This window comes from Gymnoscopelus microlampas (assembly GCF_963454915.1).
Source record: "Gymnoscopelus microlampas genome assembly, chromosome: 2".
Lineage (NCBI taxonomy): Eukaryota > Metazoa > Chordata > Actinopteri > Myctophiformes > Myctophidae > Gymnoscopelus > Gymnoscopelus microlampas.
In genome coordinates, this window is record NC_139939.1 from 14,067,764 (window position 1) to 14,086,098 (window position 18,335).

The 18,335-nt window shown below is 38.0% G+C and overlaps 2 protein-coding genes and 1 long non-coding RNA gene across 3 annotated transcripts; 1 reads left to right on the forward strand and 2 right to left on the reverse strand.

The window, feature by feature from the left end:
• Positions 1 to 992: 992 nt before the first annotated feature.
• On the forward strand, positions 993 to 16,189 carry LOC311058148 (GTPase IMAP family member 4-like). The gene is made up of 2 exons (XM_084075484.1): positions 993 to 1,043; positions 14,887 to 16,189. The coding sequence occupies exons 1-2, from the start codon at positions 998 to 1,000 to the stop codon at positions 16,140 to 16,142; spliced, it is 1,302 nt and encodes a 433-aa protein (XP_083931610.1). The 5' UTR covers positions 993 to 997; the 3' UTR covers positions 16,143 to 16,189.
• Positions 4,785 to 6,374, reverse strand: LOC311058208 (uncharacterized protein). Its single transcript, XM_084075572.1, has 4 exons — positions 5,874 to 6,374; positions 5,562 to 5,730; positions 5,289 to 5,418; positions 4,785 to 4,842 (listed from the first exon to the last, which is right to left on the reverse strand). Exons 1-3 carry the CDS (start codon positions 6,355 to 6,357, stop codon positions 5,292 to 5,294), a joined length of 780 nt encoding a protein of 259 aa, XP_083931698.1. The 5' UTR covers positions 6,358 to 6,374; the 3' UTR covers positions 4,785 to 4,842; positions 5,289 to 5,291.
• LOC311058268 lies at positions 6,545 to 7,578 on the reverse strand. Its single transcript, XR_014602039.1, has 3 exons — positions 7,401 to 7,578; positions 7,132 to 7,215; positions 6,545 to 7,010 (listed from the first exon to the last, which is right to left on the reverse strand). It is a non-coding gene; the product is annotated as an uncharacterized lncRNA (long non-coding RNA).
• Positions 16,190 to 18,335: the final 2,146 nt, after the last annotated feature.

The following is an 18,335-nucleotide window of genomic DNA, read 5'->3' on the forward strand; positions in this document are numbered from 1 at the left end:
AACGGGCTTCACAGTTGTGTTCAGATGGTAATGGTCAATGGCTGTGTGCAAAATCAGAGCAATTGGTCCAGCCAGTGGGGAGAACCGGGTGTCTTCACCACCACCACTACAAACGCACGCACAGAGGTTACTAGAATTATAGTAGGATAGTAGGATAGTAGGATAGTAGGATAGTAGGATAGTAGGATAGTAGGATGTTGATGAGAATTATTTTTTATGGAATTTATTATATTGTTATTGTGACTATTTTCATGGTTAGTGTTCTAAGGTTAAAGGACGACTTCACCGATTTTCAACCTATCTTCATATAATTGGTCCTCACTAATACTCATGATAAAATGGTAAAAAAAAATCTACTCTGTCTGTGTCTCAGAGGAGGGCTGTGGACAGTTCAGACTCCTGTCTACCAATGACATCATCAATGGGGAATCCAAGCTAATAGAAACTGCAGGCTTTCTATTCCTGGAAAATTGCAATGCAATAATAGAAGCCATTGTTCTCGTGTTAATACAATCTAAATAAAAAATGTGAAATCTTGTTGGGGAAAAAAATCATTCCTAACGATGATATCACTGGTAGACAGGTTTCTGGACTGTCCACAGCCCTCCTATGAGACACAGACCAAGTAGAAAGAAATTGTACCATTTTTATCATGAGTATTAGTGAGGACCAATTATATGATATATAGGTTATATAGGTTGAAAATCAGTGACGTCGTCCTTTAAGCCAATTTAGTTGAATTTGTTTTTAGTTTTATTTTATTTTCTTTTTTTCCCCTTTGGAAATGTTTGAACTCTCTCTCTGTCTGTCTGTCTGTCTGTCTGTCTGTCTGTCTGTCTGTCTGTCTGACTGTCTGTGTCCCCCCCCTCCCTCTCTCTCTCTCTCTCTCTCTCTCTCTCTCTCTCTCTCTCTCTCTCTCTCTCTCTCTCTCTCTCTCTCTCTCTCTCTCTCTCTCTCTCTCTCTCTCTCTCTCTCTCTCCTCTCTCTCAAAACAGACATGAGTGCAGATTCAAGAAGGGCAAGATTCAAGAAGGGCAATAAAGGTATGTATCTGGCCAAAAGAAAAACAAAATCCATATAATTTATTTTTCAAGACAAACAAGGAGAAAATCGCTTCGCTCACACAGTTCAGTTGCATTATTCCATCACCTCCGCACCCAATTCTGAACTGATACATATTCTATATATAATTCAAAGTTCTCTGTAATCAGCGATGTGTGGTTATTAATTTGGTGTATCAAATATGATATTATCACCAGTCATTCATTTTTAAATTGATGATAAAGACAACTACTTGTGATTGGGTTACTGAGTGAAGACCCACCCTTCGCTCACCTTCACAACAATAGCACACTGGCTGTGGACGGGACAGGGGGGCAGGTCCTTAAGGCTGCCCCTGTTGACGACAAAGCACAGTACTACTACAACATTAATAAGCTCAAGCAGGCAATTGAAAGTGTCCTGCCACATAACTTCCTGGCCATCCTGGGCGAATTCAACGCACGTCTCTTGAGCAGTGGTGGGAGTATTTAACCCCAGTACTTGAGTAAAAGTACAGATACTAATAGTCAAATTTACTCCACTACAAGTAAAAGTAGCTCAGTCAAAATGTTACTCGAGTAAAAGTAATTGCTTTTAAATATACCTAAGTATTCAAAAGTACATGCTTTTAAAAAATACTTCATAAGTGCAAGTACAAGTAAAAATAAAATCATTTCCGCTTTTATGTAGATCAGGGGTCTTCAACGTTTTTTGGGCCAAGGACCCCTTAGCTGATAGAGAGATGAAGCAGGGACTCCATACTGTATATTCTTATTTTTTTTTACAATGCTTTCCATTCTGTCATACAGAAACGTGAATGGCACGTGCATTTTGGCCTTGCATACAACATACACAATTCTGTTCAACCCAAACATCGTCATTGAAATTGTCAGCCAGCTCTGTGCAGTTTTGGAGAAGTAAAAACTCCTGACTAGACACATAACTTCAACATGCGTGAGAACACTGTTTCGTGTGAAATCCATCGAACATCAGAATGGTGAAGTAGAGCAGGGCGTTCTTCACAGCTTTCATGACATCTGACAATTCAGCACAAATTTCTTTGGCAACGTTGCGAGTGACTCCCTAGTCCCTTGTGTAGCATGCAGTTTAACCTGTGACCTGTGTAGCATGCAGTGCCTCCAGGCGCACACACAGGAGCCAACCAGTGCTTGAGCACCTGCCTGTTTGCTTTCATAGGAGAAATTGCCCTTCTCTTATTTAAATATTGGTCTTGCTGAACCGCAGTTGCTCTCCACCCTGCTCTCATTCAATACAATGTAGGTTAGGTCGCTTTGTCTTCTCATCCTGATAAGTCAACTAACATTTTAGTTGAGCATGGCAGTCTCCATGTTTCTTGTTAAAACCAGTATAAAAGGCACGGAAATAGCAATTTACTGTAAGTTGTCAGCACTCGCTATGCAATACTTAAAAACATACAGCATAAGAAGGAAATGTAAATGTTTCTCAGACATACTGTATCTGGGTGTGAAGTGTGGTTTACATTATAGGACATTATGCAAGTAACACTCAAAAGTGTGAACTTGCTCCTGTAGGTTCTGTTGACAGGCTTTCTATTAGGGCTTATGAATCATTATCATTCATATTTGTAATTGTATATATATTTTTCAAATGGATGGGCCCCATGCAGTGACTCTGAGGACCGCCTAGGGGTCATGGACCCCCTGTTGAATACACATTATGTAGATCCCAGTGCAGAGTGTGTACTGTGATAGGTTTCCTTCTTTGAAGAACACAGCGTGTGGCCAATTGCATTTTAGGGAAGAAGGAAAAAAACCCAAAAAAGAACAGCCAACCTAAAAGTACACTGTAAAAAAAAAAAATGTAAAATTACAGGAAAATACTGGCAGCCGGGTTGCCATTTTAATTTAGTTAAAAATACAGAAAAACGTTGTAACTACTTTACAACACAATCCTGTAAAATCATTTTACAGCATAAAACTGTTTTAATTTACATTTTTAACCGGTAAATACAACAGTATTTTCTATTGAATTCGACCAATTATTAAGTAGCTTTTACATGCAGTTGTTGTAGATTTTACATTAAATCCCATTCAATTTCAAATAACATTTTTAAACTTTAAAAGCTGCATTATAAAATGTCTCAATTAACATTTCTTCCAGCTAATTTTAGACTTTATACTGGTAAATACAGTAACCTTTACATGCAGTTGTTGTACATTTTACATTAAATCCCATTCAATTACAAATAACATGTTTTAACTGTAAAAGCTGCATTATAAAATGTCTCAATTAACATTAATTCCCTGCAAAGAGTTAAAATTAACTTTTTAAAAAATATATAAAATGTGTCAATTAACAGTTTTTTCCAGCAGTTTTTAGATTTTAGAGTGGTAAATACAATAGCTTTATTATGCAGAAATTGCATTATCAGGGTGTTTTTACACCAATTATTTTTTTCATATTTACATGTCGTTGTCGCTTATTGTACATCTAGTTCCATTCAATTCAATAACAGTGCTCAACTGTAAAAGTTGTATTAATGACAGTGAAAACAAATACTGAAAATACTGCAATAACTTTATTTTCAACTGCTATAAATATACATACATTTTATGTACTTAGAAATTGTGAAAAAAGTTATTTAATGTAGCCTACAATATAGGCTAGGAATAACATTCCTTACAAGGTCTTAGGTGCTATAAATTCTGATATTTATAGTGTATCAGTAACATGGGGTCTAACTGTCTCTCCAGCTAATTAAGCAAGACATTTTTTCCAAAAATATTTAGACTGCTTGTACTAAGACAAATAAAAAGTATATGAAAAATAAAGAAAAATCAATCAAAATAAACTACTTTCAATTCAATTTTTGCAAGTTGTATAAACAAATTGTATACATTTAAACCCTAGCATATACTTTTTTTGTACATCAAATCCAAAAACAAACAAAAAAAGACACGTCTCTGTGTGCACTGTGTACTGCATATTAAAGTTTACCAAAGGTTCCTTTCATTAATCCTGGCCAAGCTATGATGTATGAATGAAACAGCTGATGTCGTTCAGATAAAGTTTGGCAGATGTTCTTAAAGTTTTTCAAATGCCTGGCACATCTCTTAAAGTAACAGTGTTTACTTTCGAAGCGCATCGTCCATAATCTTATCAAGGGTCCAAATTTCAAAATTAATGCCGGATAGTGGCGCAGGTAATGGTGTTTTGGTTTTAGTTTATTCTTAGGAAACAAACTCTTTCTTGAATCCAAATATTCCTGGATTAGAATTTCAAGATAGGCTACCTCTGCTGACGAAATCTTTAAGCTGGAGAGTGAACTGCCAGACTTCATCATCTGGGTTTTTCACTTTGTCACCAATTAATACAGGCAACAACCGTAAAAAAAAATCCAATTCTGGACGGCTTGACCTGAAAGCTTGGGTACCTTAGAGTTGACAACACAAGGCTTTGTCAAAGCATCTGACCCTTTGTATTGGAACTGCTTGATACGTCGGTTCAAATCTGAATAAGTAAGCCACTTCTTTTGCTTAATTAGATACTTCAAATGATAACACACCCTCAAACATGTCATGGCCTAAACAAGGTGGTAGACCTGGCTGTTGTAAGTTGTATAAACAACTTACAACAGTTTTGTACATCAAATCCAAAAACAAAAATAAACAAAAAAAGACACATCTCTGTGTGCACTGTGTACTGCACATTAAAGTTTACCAAAGGTTCCTGGAGTCAAGTTTCACGTAAGAGGGGGGGGGGGGGGGGGGGGTGGTGTTAGTCTTCTCCACTTTATCTGCATTGGTTGATGGATGACACCTGGGAAAATATAAGAAAAATTATATTAATAATGGGTGTGTATATCTAAGTACTGTGTGTGCGTGCTTGCATGTAGTCGGTGCAGATTTAGAAGGCATTTTGCAATTCTGTGGCTTCGTGCTTGATCACAATCAACAGGAAGGCACAGGGGACATGGCCAGACTAGTTGTTGGAGGGTTTCGACAGCTTGGAATGTCCAGAGGCGAGGCAAAAGGACTGGCGAAGTGTTGTACCGTCTCTGCCACCATGTATGGCGGAGACACTGCTGAGTGACATTCTTGTTGATCGTGAAGACATGTCCCATGAGATTGTGAATGTAACCTAACTGCACCTGTAATGTTAGTGTACTTTATAATCGTGTGGACATAAAATGTGAGTGTGTACTTACCATATGCATGTACATCTCTGCACGAATTTCACTGTGTGTGTGTGGCCAAAAATCTTACCATTCAAACATCACGCCACTCATGGTCCGACAGAGCCTGGATCAAGGTAGACACCCTAGGATTGACACTGAGACGTGCTTTTTTGCTCTCCACTTTAGTGCCTTTCTCTGGGTTGATTGAGAACATACACCTGCAGTCACAGAAGAAATGTATAGATTTTCTATTCAAGTTATTATATTAAAGCAACTTCATATGGCAAAGATTTTGAGTAGGCAGCACTACTTTCTTTCAGTTAAATTAAAACAATTAAAAAGCAAACCAAAAAATACACACCTCTGAAGAAACTCCAAGGTTGATGCCAGCGCTGATGGGTAGTGAATGTTGAAGCAATAGTAGCTCCCAAACATCATGCACACTGCTGACACGAAGGTGGGAATGTTGTCATGTACAATGACTTGGTCAACACTCAGCATATAGCGTTTTGCTGAATAGCAGGACTTCCCTAAAAAAAGGAGCAAAACAAAAAAACAAGCAACATTCAAATAAAACGTAACACAAACACATTGAGATGTTTTTAGATTTTAAAATGTGTGTGTTTTACACAATAGACAGAACCAAAAAAAAAGGAAAAAAAACATAACTTACCACACACAATGATGGCTGGAGTCAAGGGAACATTGTCCATCTGAACTTCCCGTGCCAGGCATGTTTGCTCCACATAACGGAACATTTCATCCTCTTTCTCTTTGAAGTAGGCCAGCAGAAGGAGCACCATCTCTTTTACATCGTCAGACATACCACCCTGCTCTCCCCTCATCAATTTGTACTTTGTGTGGGCGTCCATGTACCTTTGGCTGATCTTTAGAGGATTGCAGTTCAAGTACTTCAGGAGACGTTCTCCCTTGACTTCCAGATTCCGTCCGAAAACCTCTTTCAGCTCAATTCCAGTAAGATTCTGGAAATGGACCGCCATGCCAAGTTCCTGGAAGCACAATGGCCACTCTGCCAGAAGGTCCTTGATGCTTTTCCCCTGGTTTACCTCTTTTCGTTGTGTGTAGAAAGTCGCCCTCATTAGACCTTTGACTTCATCTCGATCCACATCAGTTTGCTGTTCCTCCATCATCTTCATTTTAGCTTTCTTCTGTAGCTGGCTCTGTGTGGTCTCTCCTAGGGGCAATAATTTTTGCTGCCAGTTGATGCACCCATATGTGTCCTGGACTGCTGCTCTCCGTTCAGGACTGACTTCGTCTGTGGTAGAGCCAGAATCAGATTCACCACGCTTTCGTTTCCTCATGTGGGGAATCTCAGGTCGCCTTTGATTATTTATCCTACATACCAATTGCTTTTTTATAGAGTCATATCCTGTCCCAGGGACATCTCCTGCTATTACGTCTTTCAGAGATTTGGGGTATTTTTCCACCATTTTTTTGGCAACTACCTCTGCGTGCTTGGACCCTAACTGAGAACATTTTTTCTTCATTGCAATGACCAGAATCCGGATCATCTCCTTTCTCAGTTTACTTGATGGTCCTTCTCCTCTCTCCAATGAGTGGATAAGTTCATCTGGGAACTGATCCCACGGTATCATGAAGCTCTCCACCCAGTCTCTGTCAGGACTTCGGAAGATGTTGGAATCATTTGATGATGAACTTCTTGGTGATGCAGACAGTCCTGATGATGCACCAGATGATGCAGCTGCACGAGATGATACTGATGCCAAAGATGACGGACCGGGCCATTCTGGTGAAGCAGCAGCTAAGCTGCCGGTTTCAGGAGTCTGGTCTGAAAAACACATTCATACAAAGGCATACACATAAAGTTACACAATATGAATGTTTGTATATCACCGAATTACTTTGGCACTTGCATCCTGTATTTCAAAAGAAACACTCAAAGTGTGTACCAGATGATATTGACGCCCCAGATGACGGACGAGGGCATCCAGGTGAACCACCACTACCTGAGCAGCTGGTTTCAGGAGTCTGGTCTGCAAAACACACATACATTTCATCTATATATTAATGCATTTTACTGTGCGTCTTCATTTCAATTTACTGTGTGCACATACAGAGACATACTTTTCCTGTGTACGTATATGTGTGCGTGCTATGGGACATAAATTAAGTTTAAGCCATATTTACAATGTACTGTATCCTGCAATAATTTACTTACATTTCTGCTTCCAAGCCTCAAGGAGCTTTCGGGCTTGAATTGGCCTCAATGATGACAGCAAATCGTCTTCTGAAACAAACTGAAAATCATCAGATGTCTCCACCCCCAATGCCTCTAATTTCTCTTCTAGAATCTTGACAATGACCTCTGAAAGGTCAGGTAGGACCGCAGTAATGGCGCTGTGAAGAAATGTCTCCTCCATTGCTGGAATGGGAAGAACAAATTACATTTTTCAAAAGCATTAATGACAAGACTACAGTAATTTGACAATATATATCATATATACACACACACACACACACACACAGTAAATGCATTTTCTTTTTTTCTCTTTCTTGTGCATGGTCTCCATCACAGTGGCTTAGATGTTTATTTCGACAACACACTGTGTTTCAGAGGAATGACTTGGTGCCCGTTAAGAATGTATGATGTTAAAGGATAAAAATCTACCAAGTCATTAATGTAAAGACATTGTAACTTTGTACTCTGTTTTCTAACTGAGTATAGATGGTATTCCGAATAATAGTGAGATTCATGGATTTCCATCACAAAATAAACAGTTGCATCATTTTGAATTAAAATCATGAGCAGTTCTCCAAACTCCATGGACTCATCATTTTGTGAGACAAGGAAATGCCCTTTTTTATAAGATGTGCCTTTATACAGTATGTCAGTGGAAACGATAGTATTGTTTTCTGAAAAACAAAACCCTCTCACTGCATGTTGAATTGTCTCACTGTAGAGATTTTGATAAAACCTACAACTGTCTTTAACTTGCAGAATTAATCCTGGCCGAGCTATGATATATGAATTAAACAGCTGATGTCGTTCAGATAAAGTTTGGCAGATGTTCTTAAAGTTTTTCAAATGCCTGGCACATCTCTTAAAGTAACAGTGTTTACTTTCGAAGCGCATCGTCCATAATCTTATCAAGGGTCCAAATTTCAAAATTAATGCCGGATAGTGGCGCAGGTAATGGTGTTTTGGTTTTAGTTTATTCTTAGGAAACAAACTCTTTCTTGAATCCAAATATTCCTGGATTAGAATTTCAAGATAGGCTACCTCTGCTGACGAAATCTTTTGTGCACATATAAATTCAACGATATCTTTAAGCTGGAGAGTTAACTGCCAGACTTCATCATCTGGGTTTTTCACTTTGTCACCAATTAATACAGGCAACAACCGTAAAAAATTCCAATTCTGGACGGCTTGACCTGAAAGCTTGGATACCTTAGAGTTGACAACACAAGGCTTTGTCAAAGCATCTGACCCTTTGTATTGGAACTGCTTGATACGTCGGTTCAAATCTGAATAAGTAAGCCACTTCTTTTGCTTAATTAGATACTTCAAGTACAGTGCAACATCAAATGATAACACACCCTCAAACATGTCATGGCCTAAACAAGGTGGTAGACCTGGCTGGCATACATGATAAGATTTTAGTGCATTGAAAACAGAGTTTACCTTTATGCCTTTGATGTGCTCACTGTCTCCTGCTTCTAGGTCACCAACAGTAGTGTCATAAGATTCAGGTGTGCGCTGTGGACCAAGAACATTTGGGTCATCACTCTGAAACTCTCTTTGTGTGATTTCACAATACCTGCAAAAATACTGGGCTTTACTGAAGTTTTCAACAAATCCACCAATGCCGTGTGAACCCAAATTATCACCAAGAATACTAAACAGGGCGCCTTTTACTGTATCACCACCTACAATGATTCCATTTTCTTCCAAATCTTTTAAATCCACCAACAGCTCTGAGAAAACTTTAGCACTTTTAAATTTTTTCAAGTCACTTTCTGTACAAAGTTGCACAAGGGACATGTGATCAGTATTGGATCTCAAATGAATAGGTAAATTAGCCAGAGTCACATAGACTGCAAGAATCTTGTGTTTTTTTTTAGCAGAGCCCAATGGATTGACTAATTCAAAAGCATCTTGGTAGAGAATTAATTTTAGGCATCCAGGGTTTTTTATAAAGAACGGGTTGGACTTAAAGGTTTTTCCATCATTTACGTCATTAAAAACATCTGAGTCTGTTTCACAAGATTGCTGTTGTGACACTGAATGCTTCCATAGTTCTGATTCTAATAAGCCAATTAGTGTTTGTTTCACAGGTACATAATAAGCAAACCGTGGAATCATATTTTCATCAGTTCCTAGTGGTATTTTTTTAGGCTCCACATAATTAAACATGCTTTTGAATGCCTGGCCTCTTGAATATATTGTCCTCAGTGGTCCCTTATGACAGACAGAGAACAGATCTGACTGTTTCACACAGTCACTGATTTTAGTAATAACATCATCTGTTAGACACATGTCCTTTTTTAAAAGTGAATGTAATTTACTTAAAGTGTAATCCTGTCCCAACTCATACACATTCTGCATCTCTTCAACAATTGTCTGTATTGTTGAAGCTGGAAGAAGGAGTTGCCCTTGCAATTTTAGGTAGAAGAGAGACATATTTCTAAGATAAGCCTCGTTGAAATTATTTGGTAATTCCATGCTATCAATTGCATCATTTGAGCTCTGGGGGGCAGCATTCCCATTGTCACATGCTGACTCAGCAGATTCAGAAGGTTGAGATTCTGTAAACATACTGTCAAAAGTATATCCTTTGTGTTTCCTGGACATATGAGCAGTAAATGATGACTTCACATTAAATGTATTTATACATCCAGTAACCGGACATGTCACAACTCTTCCCTCCAGCAAATGCTGTTTTAAGTGTGAAATATAGTCTTTCACTGTCTGAAATTGACAGTCACATAGTGAAATCGAACATTTGAGATGTATATCAGTGGCTTTGGGACTAAAAGAGGATGCAGGGGCATTATGATGGCGGTAAAAATGACTTCTAAAGGACCCATAACTAGTAAATGTCCTCTTGCAGCCAGGGCCTTCACATTTGAATAAGCATGACTCGTTTCTATGTATTTTACAATGCAAAATATAGCCACGCAAAGTCTCTATATTGGAGCTGCAAAAACGGCATGTAATCATTTTGAGCTAAATACATGTAGGGTTTTACCTTGCTCACGTTGCCAGAATGGAAGGAGAAAACGTCAGCAGAATTAACACCTGTTTGGCGTTAATATTACAGCAAATGAAGACAATGAAGGAATGAATAATTACTAACAGTTAGTTAGTTCAAGTTTCGACAAAACAAACTCTTAAGAAAAATAAATCAACAGGTGCGTTGTCTAGGCTTCAGGCTTGTCTGTGCCTCACTGCTTGAAAGCTAAGCATAGAATGGGCTGCAGTCAGTTACTTCCTTCTGTTTGTTCTAAACCTCCCAGGTGTTCCTGATTGCTCTGCTCTGTGATTTGAGGAGGCAGTTTTTTGAATTGAACAGAGGAGTGAGGTTATTTTTACAGGAATGTAAATTGAATGGAAATCATATTAAATTTAAAATGGCCTCAAGGCACATGTATCAAATGACATTATTCTGTAATGGCAAAACTGCAACTATTCCTTCCATCATTTACAATTGATTAACAATTAATATAATGCCAAACAATAAGAATATATATATATTTTTTTTTACAGCTATAGGCCTATGGAACAGATTTACCAAAGAATTGACCTGATTATTTCCATAATATGATACTCTACATCTCAGAGGCAAATATGTATTTGACTGGTTTAGTCACTAGTTTGTTTGCATATTCAGATTATTAATACAAAATATAAATGATCAATTCTATGTATTATTATAGTTTAATCTACCCAGCAGCACATCAAGTAATCAGACACACTTTTAACACCTAAAAATTAAAAGTGATTTATTTAATTACAATGATGAAATGGGCCTCTCTGCATAATAGAGTATTTTTTTTAATCTTTTTTACTTTATTTTGAGGACAATACCTTTCGACTTTTACTCATCACTGGACGTTTACTTGTAACAGCTTAGATACATTTACTTAACATATGAGTACTTTGTCCATTAGGAAGTAAAATATAACATTTCTGCAAGGAATGGATAGGTGGAAGGATGGAGGGGTGATAGGAAGAATATGCAGGATGGATGGATGATAAACAGATACCACTTTCAACTTGGCATCTCTTTTAGACCTGATCACTAAGCTTACAACAATCAGCTTGTAGATCTGCTATTTTTGCTGTGTAACAGTCTATGGACCGCTGTGTCTGAGATGGCTTGGGCCCCCCCCACATGCAGTAGATCTGCATGTGTGCAGCAAGCAAGTGCCACAACCAGCCACCCAATGAATGTACACACACTACACAACTGTCTGTTTTTATTTACAGGAAACCAACACTGTTACAATGCATAATTTCCATATGACTGAGGAGATAACATTGTCTTGGAAAAAGGAATCTAAACTCTAAACTGGCTTATGGAACAACACAAAACACACATTGACAACAAATGCCCTTCTTACCTACAGTGTAAAAGGGACTGGGCAACAAAAAACATCCAGTATAGAATCTCTGGATGTTATAGTTAATGACAGGGGGCTAGGGTTTAAAGCCTGTCAGGCCTTACTGTGTGTGCCATCAACAAGCAGCCTTTCATTAGCAGATGCGTTTATTGGCACTACTAGACAGGTGCCTGTTGGGCACCGGCCTACTCGAGTACAATGCAAATAGGGAATACATAGCCCACCCTGTTATGCAATACCCGGTATACCCTTTGTCAGGGTACCCATTGTAACCGTCTGTCTGTGTCCCTTTTGTGCCCATATACAGTATGAAGATCTCTGTATCTCAGGGTCTCTCAAAGTGGGTGCTTAGACACAAGTCTAGGGGTGCCGCAGAATACTTTAATAATATTTGGACTGTATCAATATCACTTCACTTTAACCACTTAAAACCCTCTGTACTTTGTAAGACAGACCACCAAACCTCCTTGCCAGAAATAGCCGATCTACAAGCTCACAATGCATCGCGTTGTGAGCTTGTAAATCTGCTATTTTGGGTGAATGTTCCCCTCAGAATGGGGATGGAGTGTTTGTCAAGTATGAAGTTATTTTCAAACTGTCGTAATGGAAACTACTATTCTTTCAAGTTTTCCTTGTGACACATAAAGTATCTTAGGGGAAATATTTACATATTTACGTACCAATAATATGATATAAAATAAGGATCTATAAAGTAACAATGTAATGCTTAGATGAAAAAGTTATTTACAGGGGTGACCTGAGACAAAAAAGTTTCAGAACCACTGCTGTATGTCTGTGTCCCAATATATATTGAGATCTCTGTATCTGTCTGTCTGCCTGTGTCCCTGTGTCCCTTTCATGCACATACATGGAGATGTCCTTCTCCCTTTTATGCTGTTAATGATGCCCATATATGAGCATACCGGGGGGATAGGCGGTTCTGGAAAGTCCTAGTGCAGTGTCTGTGGAGAATGTGTGTTGAATGTCTGTAGAGTGCAAACTGACTGTGAAAAGTGGACTAAGTAATCAAATGGCAGGTGTGGGGAATTCAACAGGTGTAGGGAATTTTCCAAATCAAGCTTAGGGGTTGGCAATCAATGGACTCCAATGAGCCCTCTTGAACCTACGGCTCTCCGATTTGCCTACTTTGCCTGTTCATGAAACATGCCTCTCTATACACTGACCTTTGGGCCCCTGGACCTGGGCCTAACAGGTCCAATCAGGGAAAATATGGCATAAAGGGGAACATCTTTTGCATATATTGGTTCACTTTTATTTGACACACAGGCACAAAACCAACTCAACACCAAAGGTCAGTTAGAGCAGTGTTTCTCAAAGTGGGTGACGTGGCACCCCATTAAAACTAACCCTATCCCTAACCCTAACCGCACGCAAACCTAATGGTCGGACTAATGGGATGTCAGACTTATGAGCAGGCCCACCCTAGGGTGCCCTGACACAAGTCCAGGGGTGCTGCAGAATACTTCGATAATATTTGGAATGTATCAATATCACTTCAGTTTATATGGTTTATATGGTTAATAATGGTTAGATTTATTTCACTATGCATGCACCTTTACCCTCATACTTCCTATCTTAAAAGACTAAATAAAACAATATATTAACTTATCTGCAATAAATACTGAATATGAAAATGAGAGAAATGTATATTTGGAGAAAAAAAAGAAAGGGAACTTACCTTCCTCAGGTCAATGTCTTTACAGCAGTATTTAGATGTTGCTTTCACTGTAAAACTCTTTTAATTAAAAATGGCCGCAGTGCAAACACCTTTGTATTTCCTGAGCTAAAAATAAAGTTTCCTAATGCAGCTTTTACAGCTAAACAGCGTTATTTGCCCCGTATTTGTCAGTAGAATTGAGTGGAATTCAATGTCCAAAGCACAACAACTGCTTGTAAATGTTACAGAAATATTTGGTTTATGGTAATTCAGCAGTAAATGGTTGTTCTATTTACAAATTTAAAATGTAAATCTTGCAGAAACTAACCATTATTTTACAGACTTATATTGTGGAATTTACAGTAAAAAAAAGGAAATTGTTAAGTATTTTTCAGTGAAATTGAAAGGGATTCAATGTATAATATACCACAAATAATAACATATTAATTAGTAAAACGTAATACAGCTTATTTCTGTAAAAGAATATCTAACTGTTATAACATGTTTTTCTTACATTGTAATGGTGTAGTTCTTACTATTTTGTATAGTTTTTTAAAATTACAGTTTTTCAGTGTATATATTACAATAATCTGTAAATTTACAGAGATGTGTTGTTATTTTAACAAAAAAATACTATAAAATGATTTTACGTACATATTATTTTAATTTATAGAATAATACTGTAAATTAAACATTTTTTCATAGTTTTTCTTATTTACAGTTTTTCACTGTAGAATTTACAGCATTTCCATGCTTTTTTACAGATTTTTTTTACAGTGTAACTAGTACTTCACAGCCTTCCTAGAAATGTACTTGAGTAAAAGTATAATATTTGTCTTGGAAATGTACTTGAGTGAAAGTAAAAAGTATCAAAAAAATGTAATACTCAAGTAAAGTACAAATACTCAAAATCTGTACAAGTAAGAACAGTACTCAAGTAGGTTTACTCCGTTACTGTCCACCACTGGTCTTGAGTCGGAACTCGAGTCGGAGCTCTATGGATGTTGACAGTGTCCATTGAGCAGAGACAGATAATGCCAAGAGGTTCACAACACATTCTTGTTTGTAATCGTCTTACGTAATAATAGGACTAATGACAATCTGCCTTTTCTATTGTTGTATTGGATTTGGATGGATTCTTGGTTGCAAGCATTGTGCATACATTGCGAACACACATACCAGGGAAATACTGTGTGAAAGAGAGCATTGCACCAATACACACCCTAATTGCACACCCATGGGCCTCGCGCCCATGGGTGTGCAAAATCATTTGGTATCTAAACAACGTGGGTACTGGATGTAAAACTTTTATTGCATTTGTTGGAAAATAGCAATGGTAATCTTGATGGAAGATAGGGCCCTAAATGTTCATCATCATAATCATATCATTTTAATCCACCAGCTCTCATAATAGATGATGAAGACATCCGGATTGTGCTGGTTGGGAAATCTGGAGCTGGAAAGAGCGCCACTGGAAACACCATCCTGGGTTCTGAAGTTTTTGAATCTGAGTTTTCAATGAGATCATGTACAAAGAACTGTCAGAAGGTCACAGGTGTAGTGGCTGGTAGAAAGGTCTCTCTAATTGACACACCAGGATTATTTGACACCACATTTAGCAAAGAACAAACCCTTACAGAGATCAAACAGAGTATTTGTTTTGCTGCTCCCGGTCCCCATGTGTTCCTGAATGTGATCAAACTGGGAAGATTCACAGAAGAGGAGGGGAAATCTGTGGAATTAATTCAAGAAACATTTGGTGAAATGTCAAATAATTACAGCATGATTCTCTTCACTAATGGTGACCAGCTTGACGGTAAACCAGTTGAAGAAATTTTGAAAAATGTTCCACAATTGGAAGGATTGATGAGAAAATGTGAACGTCGTCATCATGTCTTCAACAACAAAACTAAGGATCCCTCTCAGGTCACTGAGTTGTTGAAGAAAATCCACACCATGGTGTTGAAGAATGGCCAGAAAAACCACTTCACCAATGAGATGTTCCAAAGAGCAGAGAACGCTATAGAGGAAGAGATGCAGAGAATTCTTAAAAACAATGAAAAGAAGAGACGTAAAGAAGAAGAAAAACTGAAGAAAGAGCATGAGAGAGATTCTCTGAAAAAGACAGAGAAAATTAAGAAAGAACGACAGGAACAAGAAGCAAAATATGCTAGAGACATGAAAGAGAGGAGACTTAAAGAGAAGGAAGAACTGAAGAAGAAATATGAGAATGATAAAAGGGCTCTGAATGAACAACTTCAACAAGAAGAGAGATCTCATGGAGAGAATGAAGAGAAGAAACATGAAGAGGAGGATGAACTGAAGAAAAAAGAAGAGGCAGAGGCTCTGGAAAAAGAAATGAAAGAGTTGAAAGAACAACATGAACAAAAAGCAAGAAAGAAAGCTGAGCGAGGGAACACATTCTTGACTTATACATTGGTTGCTGTTGCTACTGGAGCTGCGATTGGAGCTGCTGCTGGGGCATCAACTGGACTTGTGTTCGGCCCAATTGGTGCAGCATTAATGGGTACATTAGGGGCTGTCACAGGGGCTGCAGCAGCGTATGGTGCAGCTCGTAACCCTCAGGCTGCAGTAGATGGTGTTCGGGCAGGGGCTAATTCAGGGAAATCAATTAAAGACTCCTGTATTACACAATGAATGATAAAGATTCAGCTAAATGTATCCAATTCAAGAAATCCACATCACATTAACATCAATTTATATCAGAAGAGTGTGTTTGACTGGCAGAGGGAGTGTAGCGCCCAGGATAACTTAGACAATTGGCACTGGGTGAAGAAATAGGTTACAAAATCGTGGGATAACATTTTAGGTAAAAAAAAGAAAAGTGTGTTTGAGTTAGCTGACCAATGTACTTTGGCCAATGTAGCCTACTTTGTGTGGATGTTTTAGTGAACTCTTGGACACAAAGTTGGACACATTACATTTTGTGAGGGCTCATATTACCGAGTAATGTTAAATTACTCAGTAATGTATATAAAAGTAATGTATAAAAGTCTGTTGTTACCTGTTGGGCTTGAGTTTACCAAGCTATGATTTTAGCATATTTATCACAATTGTGTTGCCTAAATGTGATTTATTCCCCCACTAAATTAGGTACAAACTAATTTTGATAGGCTACTCCATAACGTTTGCCTTTTTTTTGGGGGGGGGGGGTCTTTCTTACAGAAAAAACGCCATACATTATATGATGAACGCAACATCCCATCATTCCCAAATTGGAATTGCATGTTATGGGGTGTTACGGCCAGCCGTATTTGTATTCATTATTATTTGTATGTGATTTAATTTGGTATAATTATGATGAGTTGGAATATTGTATTATTTGTGGCTTGTGTTATATGGTTTTCCCTTCTGTATTCCTTATAAGGTGGAGAATGGTGTGAATGCTGTGCGGATGGGTGTGGTGCTGGTGTGAGTGTGAAGTGGCTGTTTGTATGCAGGCTGTGCTACAGATTGACAGGTCCAGCCTCTGGCCCTGTCCCCTGCTCTCATTCTTCGCTCCTGTCCACACCCTAGCCTTGATTGGCTGTGGCTCTGACTCCAACAATTCAAAAGCCTCAGTTTGCTCAGACAGCTCTGAGGATTGGCAGCTGAACAGCAACAGAGACTCAATTCCTCTCATCCACCAACTAAACCTTTGTAACCTTATTTGATTAATTTTGCTTAGTTGCCTTCGTTAACCCTTTGCCTTTAGTAACCGTTGATCTCAGTTAATAAGAGTTGTTTAACTTCTAGCTTCAGTTATTGTTTGCATTGTTTGATTTCATCCTTGTAAATATTGTTCATTCATTCCTGTAGGGGTGTTTGGTACTTTTTGTTTGGGCTCATCCCATCCCCTCTTTTCTCCTGTTTATTATTTAGTTAGGTAAGTAGGTTTAGTATATTGTTATTTGTTTTGGTCAGGGGTTTATGCTAGGGTTTTATTTTCAGTAGTTAGGTGTTTTACATAATGTAAACCAGCACCCTGACGTCACTTGTCACTTAAGAGAAACTCAAAATAGTTCTGCTGAAGAAAATAAATATATATTCAGTTTGAATTCAACTGTCGTCCTCCATTTTTGTGTTGCACTCCCTACCCTAGACAGGGGTCTACTTTCACTTATGCCCATAGGGGCAGTCACAAACGTAAACTCTATTTCCCCTGCAGCTTCCTTGTGTCCCGCTCTGAGGAGCAGTCTCTTCTAAAAAAAAATAATGTTTTGTTAAGTGCATTACCTTTGAGGATTTCTATAGGAATATTTGTGATTGTTTTGTGTGTTTAATGTAATTGATGTTCAATAATGATAAACATACATGTTCTACTCCTGTGTTCATAAGAAATAATTTTCAACACCCATATCCCTTTTGAACAAATGCAAATTGTGCAGTCAATACAGCAACATTTTACAAGGTTTGCTATTTACCTTCTGTTTCGTTTTTCATCTCCATAATCATGACATGCCAGAATTTCACTTCAGTGCATAAAGGTTAGAAATTGACATAGCATGTCTGGGTCTGTATGTATTTGTGATATTAGAAATTTACTAGAAATAGTCCAATTTCTTGTTTGTTCAGTTGACAGTCAAAATCTGAAAAGTAATGGCATATATGATATCTAACTATATCTGAAAGGTGGCAGACCATGCAAACTGTGTTGTTTTTTAAAATGTCTCTTTGTAATGACTAAAGACCTGTGATTACACTAACTATGTCACCAGCTACTGCAAAACATTGATTTGATGTTCTTGAATTATAGGCTTAAATGTAGACACACTAGGTAGGCTACTACAATAGATCACATCTAAATAAAATGTACAAAAAACTAAAACACAAATCCTGAGAAAACAGTCA